This window comes from Lonchura striata, chromosome 8, assembly GCF_046129695.1.
Source record: "Lonchura striata isolate bLonStr1 chromosome 8, bLonStr1.mat, whole genome shotgun sequence".
Classification (NCBI taxonomy): Eukaryota; Metazoa; Chordata; class Aves; order Passeriformes; family Estrildidae; genus Lonchura; species Lonchura striata.
This window is the reverse complement of record NC_134610.1, coordinates 19,237,807-19,257,318: the sequence shown is the minus strand read 5'-3', so window position 1 is coordinate 19,257,318 and position 19,512 is coordinate 19,237,807. Positions and strand designations below refer to the sequence as shown.

At 40.4% G+C, this 19,512-nt stretch overlaps 1 protein-coding gene across 5 annotated transcripts in view; it reads left to right on the top strand.

The window, feature by feature from the left end:
* Window positions 1–3,459: 3,459 nt before the first annotated feature.
* Window positions 3,460–19,512, top strand: part of STK39 (serine/threonine kinase 39) — an 84,096-nt gene continuing 68,043 nt past the window's right edge. For 2 of the 5 annotated variants that reach the window (XM_021534750.2, XM_077785028.1), the window contains exon 1: window positions 5,445–5,657. In XM_021534750.2, coding sequence (XP_021390425.1) covers window positions 5,537–5,657 — 121 coding nt within the window. In that variant the 5' untranslated portion in view covers window positions 5,445–5,536. Of the gene's footprint in view, window positions 3,615–4,902; window positions 5,183–5,444; window positions 5,658–18,776; window positions 19,102–19,512 lie in introns of those variants that run through there. The other 3 variants (XM_077785029.1, XM_077785030.1, XM_077785027.1) reach the window with 3 other exon arrangements.

Sequence of the window (19,512 nt, the reverse complement as noted above, 5' to 3'; positions counted from 1 at the left end):
AAATTAAAAGGAAAACCTTTAGAAATTTTTAAATCCCAAGAAATCAAGCACATTATAAACATTGCTGCATTGAAGCTTGTAGCTGTCCAGCAAAATATGGACTATTTTTTCTTTGATACTGTAAAAAGAAAATTAACAAAGGCTAGGGTCATTTACTCAAATAATGAATAGCCTTTTCTAATTAAGGTATTGTTTTGGTCATCTAACAAAGCTAAAACTGTGCTTCTGTTTAAATGGTGGCATTTCCTATTCCCCACTGTTGGCTGCATTTTTTCAGGTCTCCCTTGTTTATCCCATCTATGGCTTGTTTGGCTAACCAGTGACTAACCAATGTTTTCACATGAACCAAACCAGGAACTAGCTGTCAACCAGATTAGATTCCTGATCTCGTGAGGCTATGTGAAATCTCATCCTTAGAAAATACATATTACACTCCCAGTTTTGCTACAGAGTTCTTTTATGACCTTTAGCAAATCCCTCAAGCTTTTTCTGTTTCCATGTGTGAACTGAGGTAATTATATTTCCCAGTCTTTTTGTATGTGAAGATTAATTTATTAATATGCATGAGATGTTCATATCCTACAGTGATGAAAGCCATAGAAGTTCCTAGATAAAATCTTTTATATATTTGAATTTTATTCATTCACAGCTATGGAGAGTTTATTCCTGCTAAAAGCTTCAGTAATCCAGACACCTCCACATCATCCTAATTATATTAAACTTTAGTTCAAAAGCAACAATAATATTTAGCTCACTGTAATTTTCATGGTGACTGTATCCTAAATTCATTCAAATAATCATTGTGGAGATTGTGATTCCTGCAGGTTTCAAAAAGGCTATTGTTGTCATTATGGCTAGCATGTAAATATTCTAAATGCATGCAAAATTCTGAATATTGAATGTTTGAAATGTATAGTGATTGATGTGCCATCATGATTTAGGTAATTAGCCACTGGGGCTCATGGTGCTGGGATGAACTAGTAATATTTAGCTGGTGATTTAAAAGTTTTGGATGGTTTAGCTGCAAGAGCAATTTAACAGCAAAATGTGTTCCCATGGCCTTGCTTGAAAAGCTGGATGGGCGGATGTGAGGGCTTAGCTGCTGCAACAGTGTTCCCAGCATGCAAAACCACCTGGGACTTCGAGGAACAACCTCTCATAACACACAGGCTGCATCTGCTCTCCAGCTCTGCAGAGAAGCTCACCCAGGCTCCATTACTCTTTTTAAGTTATGTCTTCAATATGTCTGTCAGGGCTCCTCACTTTCAAAGGGGTTGAGACAAAGATGTGAGCATTTCCTCTACCTGTGGCCTGAAAACCAGGTTAACAAAAAATATCTAAAAAAACCCTTTTTGCAATGACCAGTAACAGCTTGGGGTGTGACACATAATAATTAAAATACCCATTTTACTATATAGCAATAAACTTTAGCTTAATGGTTATTGGCTCAATAATCATTAATATCCAAAACACAGCTTTTCCTAGGATCTTAAAATAACTAATCTGCTGAGTAGAACATCTTGCAAAGGTTTACAAGGGGTGGGGAGGGGAGAAGAAAAGAGATGAAGTCATCAAGGCCTTTAACCGAGGTAAAAAATAGAATGGCTTGTTTTGTAAGGTCACTATGCTTTGATGGACATTAACTTCAGTGAAGTTTAGTAAGAACTCAGCTGACAGTGCCATTGGAATTGAAGCCTTTTCAGTGTAAATGTTCCTGTGTTTCCATCTCAACATGAGGAAGAACTCCTTTACATTAAGTATTGCAGAGCATTGGAACACACTACCCAGGGATGTGAAGTCTTCTCTGAAGACATTGAAACCCACCTGAACACATCCCTGTGTAACTTGTTCTACGTGAGCCTGCCTTGGTTGGGCAGGGTTGGACTGGATGATCTCAAGAGGTCCCCCAACACAAATGATTCTGTATTAAGTACAATGTGTTTTGTAATGTGAATTGCCAAGATACTCATGTGTTCTCTGTGAACAGAAACCAACCTAAGCTGTAAGCTTTGATGAAAGGAAGCATCCTAGTAACAATAATGGGCATGGAACTTATTTAACTGTGTATTCATTAGAGGAGAAAGGGAGGTTGAAAGCTTTTCGTCTGCTCCCATCAGCATCAGCTGCCATCGTGTCAGCCTTCATATCTCATGACATTGTTTAAAGCACAGCCATCCCTCAGTGCCACCAAATTAGAGACTTTCAGACCTTACCTACATAATTGGAGTGAGCTGTGCTGTATGTGATAGTCATAACTGCATTTTTAGGCCATTTTTGGAAGAGAGGGTGGTTTCACTTCACTCATTTCTCTGGGGTAGACTGAGAGTAGAGTCTATGTTCCTTCTTGCTCTGGGTTAGTCTGTGGTAGGTTATAGTGCTGTTTTGGTAGTTTGGGTGGATGTTGCCTATGCTGCCTTGTCTATGCTACTTATAAACTCCAGTCCTTATGCTTGTCTGAGATTTTATATAGGTATGCTTATGTTTGAAATTAATTAGTTGGTCTGCAATGTCGTCGTAAGTACTGATGTTATCTTGCCTAAATTCTGCAAACCTAGAAAAGGAGTCTGACTTATTTTGCTCTGAACACAGTTTTGTCCAATCTGCAGAGGGTACTGCAGGAACTTTCAAAAGATTTGTGTGGCTTAACTCTCCTGTCATAGTGGTCTACATGGTTTTAAATTTCATCAATTTTGATTGTAACCTGGCTGTGTAAATTATTTTTTCAGTTTGGAATCACTCATTTCATGACTGGACTCAGTGACCCAAACAATCTCATGGAATCCTATGTCTTCAGGCACTCAGACTAAATCACATTCAGACAGGACCATTCTGAACTGTCATCGAAGAACAGTGATTTGTACACGAGGCATATCGGTTTCTCTGGAACATTCTAAACCGGCAGGTTGCTATTTCAGTGTCCAGAAAGCCTTGCGGAGAAGGGCGCTGCCTGCGCGGCGGAGTGCGGCCGAGCCCGGGGCTGCAGGGCCCTTCCCCGCCGCCTGCAGCAGGGGCCGAGCAGCTCCCGGCCCCGCTCCCGGCCCCCGGCCCCGCTCCCGGCCCCCGGCCCCGCTCCCGGCCCCCGGCCCCGCTCCCGGCCCCGGGCCCCGCTCCCGGCCCCCGCTCCCGGCTCCCGGCCCCGCTCCCGGCCCCGGGCCCCGCTCCCGGCCCCGGGCCCCGCTCCCGGCCCCCGGCCCCCGGCCCCGCTCCCGGCCCCGGCCCCGCTCCCGGCCCCGCTCCCGCTCCCGGCCCCGCGCTGCCCTCGCAGCCGGCGCTGCAGCGAGACCTTCTCCCGAGCTGTGCCCTGCACGCACGGAACTTCCCACTGCTTGTAAAATTGCTATCCGGGAAGGGCCCTCCTGTAGAAGCTACTCATTTCAACTAATTACAGGGGGAAGGTGCACTCTAGAAATCCCCAAAATTGTAGGGATTTTTGGTCAAATTGGGCAACAATCAGGACAAAAATAACTATAATGGTATCAGATGTTAACCAGCAGTTTAAAGAGCAATATGGCAGTAGCATCACAGAAATTCATGGCTCAGAAACTAACCACCTCCAACCTCCTCCCTCCCAACAACTGAGTACAGATGGAGAAGTTGGCTGTTTTCCATCAATAGTGAGTAACCCATTTTCTCTGCTGATTGATTTGGCCTGTACTGTTGCTCTTCTACTATTTTTTTTTATGCTATTCCTGGCAGAAAGGTCTTGGCATTAAACTTAATGCCGAATGACAATTTAATACTTCCTCATCCAAGTCTTGATGACCTTCAGTTTTGTGGCAAATAATTTCTAATTTGTATATACTCCAATCATCTAGCTTTTAAAAATGAGATTGAGAGGTATCATTAGTTCAGCACAAAAATGTGAAATAATTTTATTCTACTGCTAAAAGTCTCTATACTAAGCTAAACTTTTGCTTGTGAGAAAATGGAAGCGCAGTGCGCAAATATTTGCAAGTTGTGGATACACCTGATCAATCATTAAGCAGTGGTTAGAACTTCCTTCAGCTTTCTCAGCAACACAACCAAATAGAAGTAACTTTCTTTCCTTTTTGGAATAACCTTGAATTAACTGAGTCCTCACTGAACTAACCACACACACAAAAAAAATTAGTAACTAAAAGGACATTATCCCAAATGGCACAAAGTAGCTAACAGGCATTAGTTGTTACATGTATCTTTGCTTGATTCTAAATCGCAGTTCATCATACTCCTAACAATTTGTGAGGTTCTGTTCTTTTCGACAGTGCTATAGCTTTCCTGCTTTCATACTGTATTCTAATTCTCTTAAGTTCATTCTGTAGCAGGAAGTAAGATTTTGAACTATATGGAAATCTTATATTACCACTCATCTTCCCAGAGCTCCATAAATCTTAAAATGCAAAGCATTCAAAGTAGGAATGAGACTGTTGACTACACAAATAACTGTTTTCTAAATTACTTCATAATAAGTAAAATCCTGATGATATCACTGAGCACTTGACACTACTAAGAGTGTAGAAGTAAAAAATCCATACTATTATGAACAGCAATTTCATTCAACCCCGGTTTGGTTGTGGGTTTTTTTGGTGTTTTTTTTTTTTTTTTTTTTTTTTTTTAACCTTGCACTGTGTAATGGGAAGCACTAGAGACATTTAATCATGGTTCTTATTTGTTTAAATCACTTGGTACTGGTTAGCCAAAGGGACCATTTTCAATTGTCCTCAGTCCTTGGTAGCATGAGCTGAGGCAGTGTGTGCACTGAAGTGACAGGGTGCAGCTGTCCTGCTTATCCTGGAGAGGGTTACTGGTCATATGGTGATTTAAACACTTTGCACGATCACCGATGAAAGCAAATACTTTCTTCACGTCCTTAAATTCGACTACAAGTCATCTTGCAGCAGTGACACTTCTAGCGAGCTGTGCTCCAGAGCAGCCTGTGTGCTTCTGCTATCGGCCTAACAGGTGCCTTAGCATCCGCCACGCGACGTGGCTTCCCTCCCTCCCTCCCTCCAGTCCTGCCCGTCCCGCGCTGGCCCCGGCGGGGTCCGGCAGTGCGCCGGCAGGACCGTGGCCTGCACACGCCCAGCCCGCCGCCCTGTGCCGGACCTCGCGGTGCTTCCAGACGCACAGAGCATCCCAGCGAGCCGCGGGATGAGCGGGGAAGGGCGATGGCCAGAGCTGCCGCCAGCAGGCACGCAGGTAGGTTACGAGGGGAAGGCGGCGAGCGGCGCGGTGCGCGGGGCCGCTTCTCCCTCGGGCGGGGCGCGCCCGGGGGCACCGCCTCGCTCTGCCGGCGCCGCACCGACACCGCCCGGGGCCGCCGGGCCCAGGCTCCGCGCTGGGCTCCATCTCTCCGCAGCGGCGCTGGGCGAGCGGCCGGGGCCGGCGGCGACGCCCGCCTCTGCCTCCTCCCCCTCGGTGCCCTGCCTCCTCCCTCCGCCGGGCGGGCGGCCGGCTGCGCGGGCAGGGCGGGCGGGAGGCAGAGCGCGGCTGAAAGGTGTTGCTGGAGGGGAAGTTTGGAGAAGGTCGTCGGGTGCCTGGGCGCCCCGGCAGCATCATGGCGGAGCAGGGCGAGTCGCCGGTCCACGTCCAGCAGCCCCAGCCGGCGCCCGCGCCCGCCGGCCCGGCCGCCGGCTGGCCCATCTGCAGGGACGCGTACGAGCTGCAGGAGGTGATCGGTCAGTGGAGCGGGGGCGCGGCGGGGCGGAGGTGGGAAGGAAGGCAGGGATGCCGCGGCCGGCTCCGGGCCTACCGGCGCTCGCTCTCCCGCAGGCAGGGCTCGCTCACTGCGGCGGACGCACCCGGCACTGCAGCGGCGGCTGCTGCAAACTTTATCCGCCCGGCAGCGGGCGGCCCCGGCGGGCGGCGGCTCCAGCTAGAACCCGCCGTGCCCCGCCCGGTGCGGCTCGGCGGAGGTGCCGCTGTCCTGCGGTGCATCGTCACTCCAGCCTTGACCTGCGGGTTGGCGCTGGGACCCCGGCAACTCCGCAGATGCGCTCTGTGTGCTTTGCGTGTCTACGGTGTGTGTGTCCGTGGATGCGCACATGTGCGTGCATCCGCTCAGATTACTCTGCATTTTTCCGGCGCTTTCATGGGGGAGGTAGATCTCACCCGTAGATCTGCTGCTCACGTGACGACTCTCTCTTAATCAATATATATACGTATATACATATTTAAACTGTTTCCTCTTCTCCCTTACCATTTCATCTTGTTCACATCTCCTTGTGCCCCGTCGGTGGCACGTAAGGCCAGCAGGGGATTACAGCTTCATTTTCACCCCGGCCAACCTGCTTTTGACCCGGTTTGCCATGTGAAGTTTAACCCGTCTGCTGGTCCCCTCCCATGTGCCTGTAGAAAGGGGACTCGCTTGGCTGTGTGCTTCAGCACTTTGTTCAGGTAGCCAGCTAATGCAGATCAGATGTGTTCAGCCTCCATTCCCTTTATTTGGATAAGGTTATTTTGAATTTTACTTTGTGAATGCTAACTGTTGTTGAAAGTATGTGCGATGGAAAGTTTTTCATTTCTTGCCCTAGGTGCTGCTTGCTGCCAATTATCTACTTTGGGAAAACTTGCTTGTATTTGTATGTAACATTTTAAACTTCTAGCAAATACTGCAGATGGCAAAGACCAGCTCTGATTGCTGTTTCTTACAAATAAGGCCACTTAAGTGAGAAGAGTCCAGGTGACTTGCCTGCTGTTGATTGTCTTCAGTATTACACTAATTGCTAATTGTTGTCAGGCTGATGACAACCAGAACCATGTTATTGATTTGGAAGTGTGTGTACTCAGCTTTGTCATTAAGCTTTTTTATTTTCCACAGCCAGAAACAAAATAGTTGAGAAAGGCATTTCTTTGTTAAAAAGGGATGGCTTTTTGTTGACCCAGGTGGTACCTTTGTGTTTCTGTTTGTACTTCCAGGCTGTGAATAGGAGGGATGAGGGTTCAGGTGTTCAGGTTCCTGGAGGTGGCTGCTTTGGTTTGGTATTGAGCAGGTGTTGCCTGTGGAGACCCCCAAAAGTATGGGTTTACTGGACAGAAGACTGTCTTCCTGAGTCTGGGGGATGGATCAAAGTTAGCCAAGTGGAAGTGATTCTACTAGCATAAAGGTGTGTCTTTGCTGAGCAGAAGGTCCCTCTTCTAAGGTGAAAAAGGCCTCAAAGGTCTTGGATTAATCCTTGTCTAGGGTGTAATATGAGTCATATGAGTTACTTAAATAATAGTTTTTTTCTGTTACAGTACCTGTAGAATGCCTGTATGAGAATTTCCTTTAAAAACTCCTTTCCGCTTTATTCTTTCCACCTAAAAGCTAGTATCCTTTGATATGTATACTGTAATCCTAACTAATATATATTTATATACATCCATTGAACAAGTGGATGTTAAATCGGATACTGAGCAGATACTGAGCTGTAGAGAAACTTTTTTGCTAGTTACCTGTGGGTGCTCCTAAATATTGATATTATTTAACTGAATGCTTAGTAAATTGAGGTCAGGGTATATTGAATCAGAATCTTGGACACACTGAACTTGTCTGCTCTAATTTCACTAAACTTAGGTTTCCTCCATGACTGTCTTTGAAAGTTGCTGAGATTTATTTTGTACCACTTGACTAAAAAATCTTGTGCTTAGTCAAACATTTATTTTTTCATTAACACCTTCTATTTGTTCTCTTAGTTTACAGGAGACTCCCTATGAGATTAAATTTAGTCTGGATACTATTAAAAATAGTAAAAAAACCCAACTGAACATGCCCCACCCTACTTTTTGAAAAAAACCCAGCCAAACCAAGGCCCCTGTAAATTCCATGTGTTTGACCACATGCTAACATAATTTTGGAGCTGTAGGATGAATATCATTTGTTTTAATGAACATGGTAAGGGACTCTTAAATAATATTTTTTATATCTGAGGGAGGAGAGAATGACACAGTCTGAACTTAGCTCAGCAGCAGCCCTTTGCATGTGCTATGCCAGGGTTAATTGTGTTGTGAACAGGAGTAGATACCTCTTGTTGAAACAAAGCTGATCACCTCTGGAAAGCTCCACATACTTCTCCCTGAGGAGCTGCATAATGTCAGTTGAGTTCAGTTACAACAGCCCTTTCCCAGTTAAATGAGAAAATAATGATGCAGTGAAGCACCATTTTGGACTTTGCAGGAGGAAAGATAAACCATTATGGTGTATCACATGCTTTCTGACAGAATAGAATTTAGAGTCTTTGGTAACTAAAGCAGAGATGCAGGAATAGCTGTTTTAGGAATGTTTAAAAGTTTTGGTCGGGATTATGAAATTAAAATAATTGTTAGTCTCGTGGGCCATTTCCATCCCTTGGATTTTGCAGTTGGAGAAGTTCTATTCTTCTCTGTGAGAACATGAACACTTCTTGTTGAGCATCTGTGTCTAGCCACATGCTATGTTGAAAACCAGTGCCACATGATATGGATTTCCAATGAAAAACTTTTTTTTTTTTTATTATTTTTTTGTCTGTTGTATCCTTCAGGATGGCTGGGAGATTCAAGTGTCTGCTGAGGAGAAAATACTAGCTTTAAGGAGTGCTTCTTATGTGATGTTATTCCAAGTCTGCTTTATTTTTTATGTGGCTGGCCAGTTCTCTGTAAACTCTTTGTATGCTGTTTCATGATGCATTTAATCTGCTCTAACAGGCAGCTGCTGAAAGGATCACATTGATCTGACAGCGAACTAGTTCTTCTGCCGGGTCAGTTTTCTGCAGGATCAGATTCCCTGTTTGACTTGCTGCATGGCTTTGTGATTGATAGGTTTGATGCAAGGAAGAGACTCTTCCAATTAATGCCTAGATGCTTATATTTTCTGCAGTGGGAGAAAAACACTCTGCTCTCTGTAAATGTATAGCACAAAGCGAAAACTTTTACATTAATTCAGATTAAAACAGGCTGTCCATATATAAAAGCACTTAGAATCCCATCTAACAGGGATTCCTAATTGTTAGGAAAGGAGGATCCAACCAACCTTCTGGCAGTAGTTACAGAGATAAGAACTGTAATTGCTGTTAAGGTAGAGCCAGATTTAAATTGGTGAAGACCTGGGAGATCTTTTTCTAAGTTAAATGCATTAAAATGCTCAGTGGATTTTAATATGTGTGGAGGGGATTTTGTTGCTTTTTGTCTTTTTTTTTTGTAAGATGAATATGACTTGGATTAAAAAAGCAACACTGAGAGGTGTTCTTAAGCAGTTTGGGTTTATAACCAAGTATTCAGAATAAAATAACTGAAATAGATTTATTTGAATTTGTCATGTACATATGACCTTTTTTTCCTCAGAAGCAATATAAATATTCAAAGAACAAGCATTTAAATGGTAATCTGCATTAACACTTTATTAAATTCTCAGTTTTTTAAAATTGTCTTCCTACCTTTCAAATTGTAATGAGCCCTACATCATGTGGATGAGACAAAGCAGCATTAAATCTTGGTCAGTTTTTTTTGTTTTATTTTGGGTGGTGCTCTTTTTTATTTTATTTTTTTGTTTAGGTATGATCAAGTTGCTTCGAATTTTTTTTGGAAAACTACTTTGGAGTTGATGCTTCTCTGCCAGATGTAATTTATTGCCATCCTGAATTGATGGAAGGCGGATTCTGTTATGGAGAAGCAGTGGATTATCTTGTGATTAAGTTGGGTACTAGTTTCCATTATAAAATTATATTTTTCTCTCCTGCTGCAACTGACTTGGAAAATTATTTTGGCTGGGAAACAGCCAGAATTAGATTGAAATAAAGGGTTACTTTTATGAGACGGATTATCTATATTGGCTGCAGATAATTAAAAAGTTACCTTAGTTGAACTTGTGGTGTGTTTGTCTATTTTTTTTTTCTAACTTTGAGTTAAAAAATATCTTGTGGTTTGTTGCCTCATAAGGTGCAGTGTTGCTAAGTCAAGTGTGTTGGGATTTTGAGTAGAACAAGTTACTATGTGAGACTGTTTTGCTGATTTTATGGTTCTTGTTATAAGCATCCTGAGAACTGCTCTTGGTTAATGGCTCTGGGGTCCTTGGTTGTGTTTTCAGGGTATGTTATTTACTTTTTTTTCCTCCCCTGCTGCATGTATTGCTAATGGCTCTTTGATTGACAGAGAATAGACTCCACTCTATTTGGTATTATCAGAGATCTTTGATTGTCTCTGTTTATGGCCTTCAGGAACTCATGTTGGTAGTGCTGTACACTGTTTTGAAAAGCCTCTATATTTAGAGGTGAAATAACAGTTCTGTTTTGTTCTTCTGTTAATCAGACATGTCTCATTCACATTTTCCAAAATTTCTTATCCCTGTGCTGAATCAGGATTTTTTAAACATTTGAAGGTCTTTCTTTTGCAGTAATTTTCACGTATGTGCTGTAAAGTAAATCAGACTGTACTGAATGAAATACCACACTAACAACTAAAGCTATGGAAAAATTTTGTATTTGCTCTTGCAAAACCTCCATAATTCTTGCATGAGAGTCTGCATAATTTGGTAAGTAATACTTAATGGTACCTAATGTCTTTTACCAAAACATTTTGTAAAAAGAAAAATGTCTGCCTTAATTCTGCTCCAAAGTAAATTCTATTCCTTACCAATAAATCTTAGAGGTTACTACAGCAGCCTAAGCATATTTTACATGCACATATTAAATACAGCCTTTGTGATATTAATTGTGACTTAATACAATTGCAGCTTGGCAGGAAGAGTTTAATTTTGTAAATTAAATTTTACATTTTGGGAAATAATTGGTTGATATTTTCTGTCTGCTAATAACCATCTGTAGAAATGGTGGAAATATTAAATCCCCATTTAGTATTTTAATAAGGAGTGGCTTTTAATTCAGTTGCCAGGGTAAAGGTGGTCATGGTGCAATTTAAAAACACCTTGTGGAACATTCACAGTGCTGTGCTGCTAATGAGGCTGTGCAGAGCTCGAAGTTGTTAATTATTTGCTTTGTCTCCATGTGGTAGTGTTGGGGAGGGGACCTGTCTTGGCTCTTTTTTGGTTTTTTTTTGAATGGAAGTGCATTAGAAATAATGAGATTGGAGACATGGCTGCACATAGCTGTAGTTTTCATTGGTTCAATAGAACTAAAACTTTAAGTGATTCAATGTTCGAACATTTTTGTAATCTAATGAATTTTAAAACAATATTAATGTAAATTGTAAAAAAAAAGCTTCCTTTGGGTTTCTCTTGATTGGAAGTAACCAGGATATTAACCTTGTTTACTGTAAGGGTAAAGGAACATAGATCAACACATCAGGCAGTTGGCTGGTGCTGTGTAATGATAATTTATAGAAAATATGCTTTCCTGCTCTTCCGATCTGCCTACTTCCCTATTGGTTGCTCTATTCTTCCTATGCTTTCTCTTTCCCTTCCTTCCAAGTTCTTCTTACAGTTAAGGCCCAATAACTCTGGAACCTGCAAAGTCCTGGCTCCGCAGGATTTGCTTGAGTGTTAGAAGAGGAGCTGTTCTACTGATGAACATGTAGAAATTTGAAGAAATTTCATGATTTTGCCCCTTGCTAAGTGTTACAGCAGCAAGGCTTTGCATCTTCAGAGTAGAACTACTTCTTGTAACCAGCACTGTGCTGTGATGGCAGGGGATGAGTTCAGATCTGGCAAAGCTTTTTTAGACTGGGACACAAGTTGTTCTGAAACAACTTAAGAACTGCTTTACTTTTTTTTCTTTTAATGAAGAATCACTTTCTCTTAGGTCCTAGACCAGTTGGTTTTTTTCCCAGAATCTGTTTGTCAAATGGAGCTTCTCTTCCTTAACTGGAAACAAAACCACATCTGTTCTGATTGGCTTGAGGGGAACAAACAGTTAGCTCTCCATGCAAAGGAGATGTGGATGGGTCATATAGTGGCTACTTGTCTAGGTCATATTTAATTCTTATGTGCACTGCCTTGGTGCTCTCTTTCTCTTCCCCCGTTTGACCTTCCAAAATAGTTTGGAACTGTAATGCAGCAGTTGATAGAGATGTTTTTTTTTCCCCAGTAATAATAGTAATTCTTGATGTTTAAAGAATGGGCCCTTACAATCAAGTTAGCTACTCTTGTTAACTTCTTGGGTTTGCTGAAGTCATTGGGATACTGCTGGGCAGGGGTTGCAGAGGAGCACTATGCTTGCAGCACTTGGAAAGCAGATATGTCACTAGGATATTTTCTGGTGCCCAAAATTAAAAGTGAGTTTCCCTGCACCCCCAAAAAATCATACTTAATGTATGTTGATACTTCTTACCCTGTGTAAATAATGAACGAACTGTATTGGATGAGTGGTTTTTTCCTTATTTCTGCCTTTTACAGCACAACCTTTCCAGTGGGGTGAAATCCTTACAGCACAACCTTTCCAGTGTGATGACACATTTTTACAGCTCTACTAGTTTTTACTGTTTCTTACTAAGTTTGAAGGTCTTTGGATGTGCACAAGAGTTTCATGGTTGAAGCTTGTGAGTGTAAGAACATTATCAGGCAGAATGAGGTGAGACTGGTTAGGTGAAAAAGTGTTGAGAAAAGAATTCTCTCTAAAATATTCCTTTTTTCCTTATAAGAAGTGAAACTTCAGTATAATAAATTAGCTGTCTCCATTAATCCTTTGTCTTTACAAATAACAATTTCTGAATTATTAGCCTAATTATTCCTCTGAGGTATTTTGATTGTAAGTTAAATATAGATGAAACTTGAGAATGTCCTATAGGCTGATGTAATATAATTATTACATAGCTTTTGAGCTGTGCTTCTGCACTTAGAGAAATTAGAATTGGAAACAGACTGAAATTTTGGAGCTTTTTTGTGCTCCTTATCATCCTTTCAGAAGAATTGTGTACTTAAAAGTCTTGAAAATCAAGATCTATATTGAATGTCTATGTGCCAAGTATACCTGGTTCAGGGTACCGGTACAAAAATAGTTAATTTAACTGACCAAAAAATATGGTCTATTTGTTAACTGTGGCTTCTGTCTTTTAGGAGTAATATGAACAAGAGCATAAACTTGAGCTATTGCTTTAGACTTCTGAGAAGCAACATACTCGGACTCAGAAGCTTAGCCATTTAATAATGAAGTTGCTTTTTCCTTCTCACTTTCTTGCTTTGAAGACATTTTATTACAGGGACCGAATTTAAGCTGATAATTTATGCCTCTTAGTGTCTTGTACTTCCAGACTCTAAGCCACTTCAGACTAATAATAGGAACCTCATTAGAATTAGATTAGAATCGCCTAATGAAAATTTAATTATACGATAGTATTAATATTGCTCCAACTCTTCCACTGTTTCATGAGAAGCAATATATGAGAAATAGGTAAGTTTTCTGCTTGTAGTGTGTGGTCACAGTAGACTCAAATTCTAGGAGGCACATTTTGTTGGGGTGAACTAGCTGAAGATTTGTAGTTCAAAACTGCTGTATTAATTAGAGATCTTTATGACACTACTATAGCAATAATGCCTTTGTTTTGGTAGATTGCTGTTTTTCATTCTCGGAAGAGAATGATGCACTGTGTGGTGACATCCGGAATACTTGGAAAATACTGCATTCATGGTATTAGAATTGTTCCAAGTGTTTACTTTCAAACTAAATGAGAAACAATAAAATATGCAGACTAAATCAACACCAGAATTTGTTTATAGTGCTGCTTCAGAAATGAATAGTAATTCTTTTTTAACAGCTTTTTTTCTAGGCAGGAGACGTGACGCAGCATAGCAAATCTCAATTTTCCCTGTTTTTATAGGAGAGTTCTGTGGAGTCCTAATGGTACCCTAGTAAAGTAACTTTTGGTTCCACAGTGAATACCAGATATCAGGTTTTCCCATAGTTATACAGAGACATTTTCAGTGTGGGTTTTCCCTTCTAGTTTTTTAGAGTTGTATGCATATTGAATAATGGTTTCTATATTTATGATGAAACAACAGGGAGAACAAAATTATCAGAATCCATGTTTCTTTTCAAGTGAGGGTGAACGGATAATAACATGGCAGATAAAATCTATAAATTCTTAATCAAATTGTATCCTTTGCTCTTTTTCATGCTTTAACACCCACTGAAAATGCAGAATGAATATGGATGTATTGGATACATTTGTGTGGAGTACTGTACACCCACATTTGTCCTTATCCCACGGCAGCCCCAGCATGGTGTGTCCATCAGGAGCTGCCTCCTGCCTGCAGTGTGCCGGGGGCTGTGCAGCATGGCTGTGCTGCAGGAGCAGTGGCAGCAGGAGCCAAAGAGCTGCTCTTTGGCTGCTACTTTTTGTTTCTTCTTCCCTAATAATTTTGAAGTGTGAGTGAAGTTGGATTCTTTCTCAATTTGAAGGAAGCCAGGGTAGGCCTGGTTACAAAACAACATTTTTGTAAAAAAAAAGTTTTCCTCAATATCTCCAGTATATCTATAACTGGAGAAGGTCTCATGTGCCTTAGTGCTCTTCTTCCCCTGCTCTGTCCTTTGAGCTGGTTTACAGCTAGTTTTTTTTCATTATGCCCAAAGAAAAGTATTCCTTCAAATCTCTTCAAATAATGAACTGTTACATGTAATGTTACTCATTGTTCAATGGCGTGTATTTTCTAGTCCTGAAGTTTGGTGGATTCACAAGTTACCTTTACATGCTGATATGAAAGTGAAGGCATTTTAGGTATTCGTTAGGTGAGTACAGCTAAACACCCTGTTTGCTGTGTGGTGGAATACATGTTGTTTCTTGGTGGTATTGAATTCCTAATTCCTGCTCTGCAAATGCTGTAAATTGTAGTAAAATTAGTATTGAAACAGAGCATAGTTTATTTTGCTCTTACACATAACATGTTTCACTTTTTTCTTTTTAATGTGGCAGTTCATATGAAAAATAATGTGATTGAGAGGAGAGATCATTCCAGACTTTTCACTGTTCAATTTCATACCACTTGGTTCATTAAGCTCTTAAAATGCTATACTTTATTTTACTTCATAATCACAGCTTTGGAAACATGATAGTGAAGGGAGTGTGAGCAGACCAGGTGTATAAAGTGGTTCTAAGACACCTCAAGCAGACCTGAAAGCCATGGAACTTCTGAGCAAAGCATAAACTTTGCAAACTGGAGCAGAGATACTTTATTTCCATTTCACATTTGCTGCCCATTAATGTATTATATGTTTTAAGTAGCATATTTTACAAGAGATTCAGTGTTTTTTTGGATCAGAACTAAATATTTTTAGCTAATTTACTTGTTTGGTTTAGGTTCAATTGAATTTATTAAGTAGTTTTTGTGTATTGGTTGTTCCCCCCATACCCTTCTTTTTTTAGCACATCTAAGCAGAATAATTTTGCCAATTTACCAAAATGTAATTAAAATTTAAGCTTTATTTTATTAACCAGATATTATGTTTACTATAATACAGAAATTATGACTAGAGTGGCACAGGATTTCTACAAACAGAATCTGTTAGGAACAATTTATAAGTAGCATAATAGAGAACTTGTAATATGACAACTGAAGATTTCTTATTGACTACATCCTAACTTATGATTTCTTATCAACTAAGTATCATAGAATTTGTAATATAATTTAGTTACTGTTTCCAGTCAGTGGAACCCTCTGCAGATTGGGTCAAAATCCAATGCACTGTTTGATATGCCAATATAACAATCATAATCTAGACTGGAAGATGATATGGAAGATAGGAGTCAGTCCTCAGAGGTAGCAGATGATGATGGAAGCATCTCTGGCCACAAGGGTCCAGGGTCTCACTCTCCACCAGCAGCTTGAGTCTAAGTTACTTACTCAGGACTTGTAAATGCTTGATGTTAGGGCAGTTCTAGTCTTCCCTATGTTGTTGTACTTCCCAGTGACAAGTTCATCACCAGCACTGGACCTGGGACGTTCAGTGCTGGTACAGAAGGGACTAATCACAGTGATTCCCAGGAATCTGGCAGCTGGGAGGGAGAAGAAGGAGAAATCTGTTTGGTTTGTCTGCTTGGTTCACAGGACCTTCAGTGGCTGAGAATATGGGGGAAGGAATGAATATGTGATCCGTTCAGTCACAGAGAATTTCTGCTTGCCTTATAAAGTAGCGTTAGTTATGTCAACCACAAGGAAAATTCCAGTTCTGATAGCTCTAAAGTCTTGTGGATTGTGAATTTTTTAATATAAACATTTATCACGTATAAATAAAACTTCTTATGAAGATATTTGAGATGTGGAGCAGAGCAAAAGGAATTTAATCTTGAGTAATGTTTATAATAGGGGGTTCCCCTAGAGAGTTCCCTTTCAACTTTGATGACTTACCTATTTTAAAGGACAAGTCAGGGAGAAAATAACACCCACTGATAGTGGACTACTTTCGTTTAGGTTTTCCTTACCAGCTGTGATGCTGACATGTCCATGTCAGGTTTACTTGAATGCCCCAAACATAGTTAATGGTCATCCTTGGACTTTTTCAGTCTAATCTTTGTGTGTTGATGGCATTGTATCAAGCTGACAAGTGCTGAGCTCTGTATGGCTATAGGCAGAAATCTCCTTAACAAGAAAGTGTCTGAAAGCAAACAGCCATCACTAGGGCTGATATTTCATTTTAAAGCTGAATGCAGTCACTAATAAAAGAACCTATGTCAGATCTAAATATATCTGGTTTCACTTTCTAGCCACAGATTTCTTAAATGCCTTTGTCAGTGTCAGTGTCAGTAGGACTCTAACATTCTTTTAACCATGGCTGGTGGCGATAGCTGATTATTCTTCAGATAAGAAAGATGTTTCAGGAGAGATCCTGCAATACAGTGTGTCTGAGCTCTCTGATGGAGGAAAGTAAGACTTGTATTTCCAGATAATTTTCTACTTTCTTGTACAGTTTGTCATATTTCCTTAATTAGTTTGTGGTTGACACTTATTTGCTGTACTCTGATGCTACAGCCCTCTGTGTTCAAGAAAGTAGTTCTATTTTATGTGCTTTTGGCAGAAAATTTTATTCTGTTCTGCAGATTTGACAGGGAGCTATATCACAGCAAACCTCAAAATATTTTTTGTAATTTATCTATGCAAAACATCTGTTATAACCAGTTCTTTTACTATTTTAGTGAGAAAATAAAGAGAATATCTCAGAAAGCTAGGTATGTTTCTCCCATGTCTGTTTTTCATGCATGTGGGGTTTACTGCTGATTGTGAATCCCCCTGCCTTTTTCCTTCTGCATGGAGAATATGATATCTGGTTAATGCTGAAACGTACTTTATCTTAGCTTTAGCACAGATTGTCTTAACACTTGCATAGAACTTTTCTATAATGCATAATCATTTTGACATCAACATTTAGGCTATTTATGACTTCTCTGCAATCACTGGGATATCTGTATAGCATATCTGGATAGATTTTTCTGGATTGTTTATGCAATGAGCTTTTAAAAAGTAGGATGGGATAAGCTGGATCTCAGATTTTGTGTAAGCTAACTTCCCACAAAAAGGTAAATACAACAATTGAGTAACGTAGTGGTTCTATAGCTATATTAGTGATGTTTTTAAATGTCCAACTGCAAAACAAATTCATTGAGGAATTAAAGAGATCAGTTGTTGAATGTTGAAAATGCAGAAGTAGCAGTTCTATATGTGGGCATTGAGTTAATGTAACAGTGTATTAAGTGAATTATGTCATAATTGCTAGGATAAGTAAAGTAGTATCCAAGTGAGCTATAAGGGGAGAGATTTGATCCCAGCATGAATTCAGAACTCAAAGTGGGCAGGAATTGTTAGTAAATTGTACTTACATGATTATTGCAAGGTTCTTAAAAACTCAAGTATTTGTCATGTGAAGATGTAAAGGGAAATAATGACTCATTTTTTGTCAAGAAGCTAAGTTCCAGAAAGATTTATTATTCAGTATGGAGGTGTAAGCTTTACCTGGCTGATTTATAACTTATTTTAATCAGTGGAAGTAATATGAAAGAAAGTGAGTAATATTTAAAGTTGTCCAGAATATTGTGGGGTAAAATCTAGAAACCAAAAGGAATTAAATGTTCTTTGTTCTCTGTTTGTTAACCAAAAGTATTGCTTGGCCACCAACATAATTAATTCTTTCGAAACTGAAGAGACTAGTTCAGTCCAGTGCTGCTATGGAATATTTTGAAGGGCTGATTGGTTTCATAACACATTTAGTAATGCTGGAAATATGCTACACAATATTGTGTGCAACATACAGCACATAGAGAATAGCTTTCCAAGCTTGTATATAAGTACAGATGCTTTGCATATTACATTAAAAAAGCTCCACATGTATTCATGAGTAGGAACCTGATCTAGATTTGTGCACAGTTTTTGTGCACAAATGCATTCTGATCCATGCAAAAGGAATCCTGCAGTCATGCTGTGTAGGAGTTACATTTAAGAATTACCTAGGGAGCTCTTCTTCAGAACTGGGATGTCATGGGAGATTAAATATTGACAGGTGGTTTCTGTAGGCTGGGGGAGCAGAAGAAGTATACAAAAATGCAGGAGGCATGGTTTGGTATATAAGACTTCATAGATTCTGAGATAAGATATTTAGTCTTCTCTAATTGCAACTGTTCTCTAGCCCTTCAGATACCTAGTCGGCAAGAAAACTTACCATTATCAACAAGTTTCATCCTCCTCTTCAGAAATTAGAACCAGTGTAGTACTGGGGAAGTTCTCTTTTGTTAGAGTGGCCTAAACTTCAGAGACCTTTAAAAGAGGTTTGTGCTGAAATACTGTAGAGACTAACACTGAGACACTAAAAGAGAGATCTGATGAGTCATTATGGGCTAATAGGCTTTTTTTTTTTTCAAGGAGAAGAAGAAAATTGAAAAGAAATGTTTGTGATCTATTTTGAATACAGTTACTGTGCCATGAGAAGTGGAAAGTATCAGACCTTTATCAATAATGGAATAGATGAAGTGTCACATCCTTGTATAAAGGATGTGGGCATGTGCCATATGCCAGTAATATGGTCCAACCATCTCACCTCACTGTCTTTTGGGACTGGACTAGTGGAGAGCAGTTAAAACTAAAATGTTAATGTCAAATATCCTTCTTCTCTTTGTCGAGTTAGGTTCTGCAAAGGTTAAATTCATGTTTAAAAAAAAAGGAGAGAGGAAAAAATACCTTTATGTCAAATTTAGGAAGGAACTTGAACTTGAAGGAACTTGAAGGAACTTGTTCAGGTAAGCTTAAATCCCAAATAAGTATTTGTGGAGTTTTTATATGCTCTCTGTGAAGTATGTACAAAGTGGAATGCAGAAAACTGCTTTTAGGTTGCATCCTTTCAGAAGAGAAGTGTGGCCATATGTAGTAGCTCTTGAGAAGATTTCTATTGTGCGAACCCAGATGGTTAAAAGCAATTCGAATGGCTCTGTTGCACTGAGGACAGGATGGCAGGGAGTGCATGGTCTGTAGCAGGAAGGGACAGGTTGGCTGTAAGGGCATGCTTCCACTAGACAGGGTGGCAGCAGAGACACCAGGGCAAGATGAAACTCTGACCTGTTGTCTCTTGTGAAATGGGAGTAGTAGGTATCTTGATGTGGTCTGAAATTGCGTTGTTTCACTGCTTACTTTTGAAACTGGCAAAGAGAACT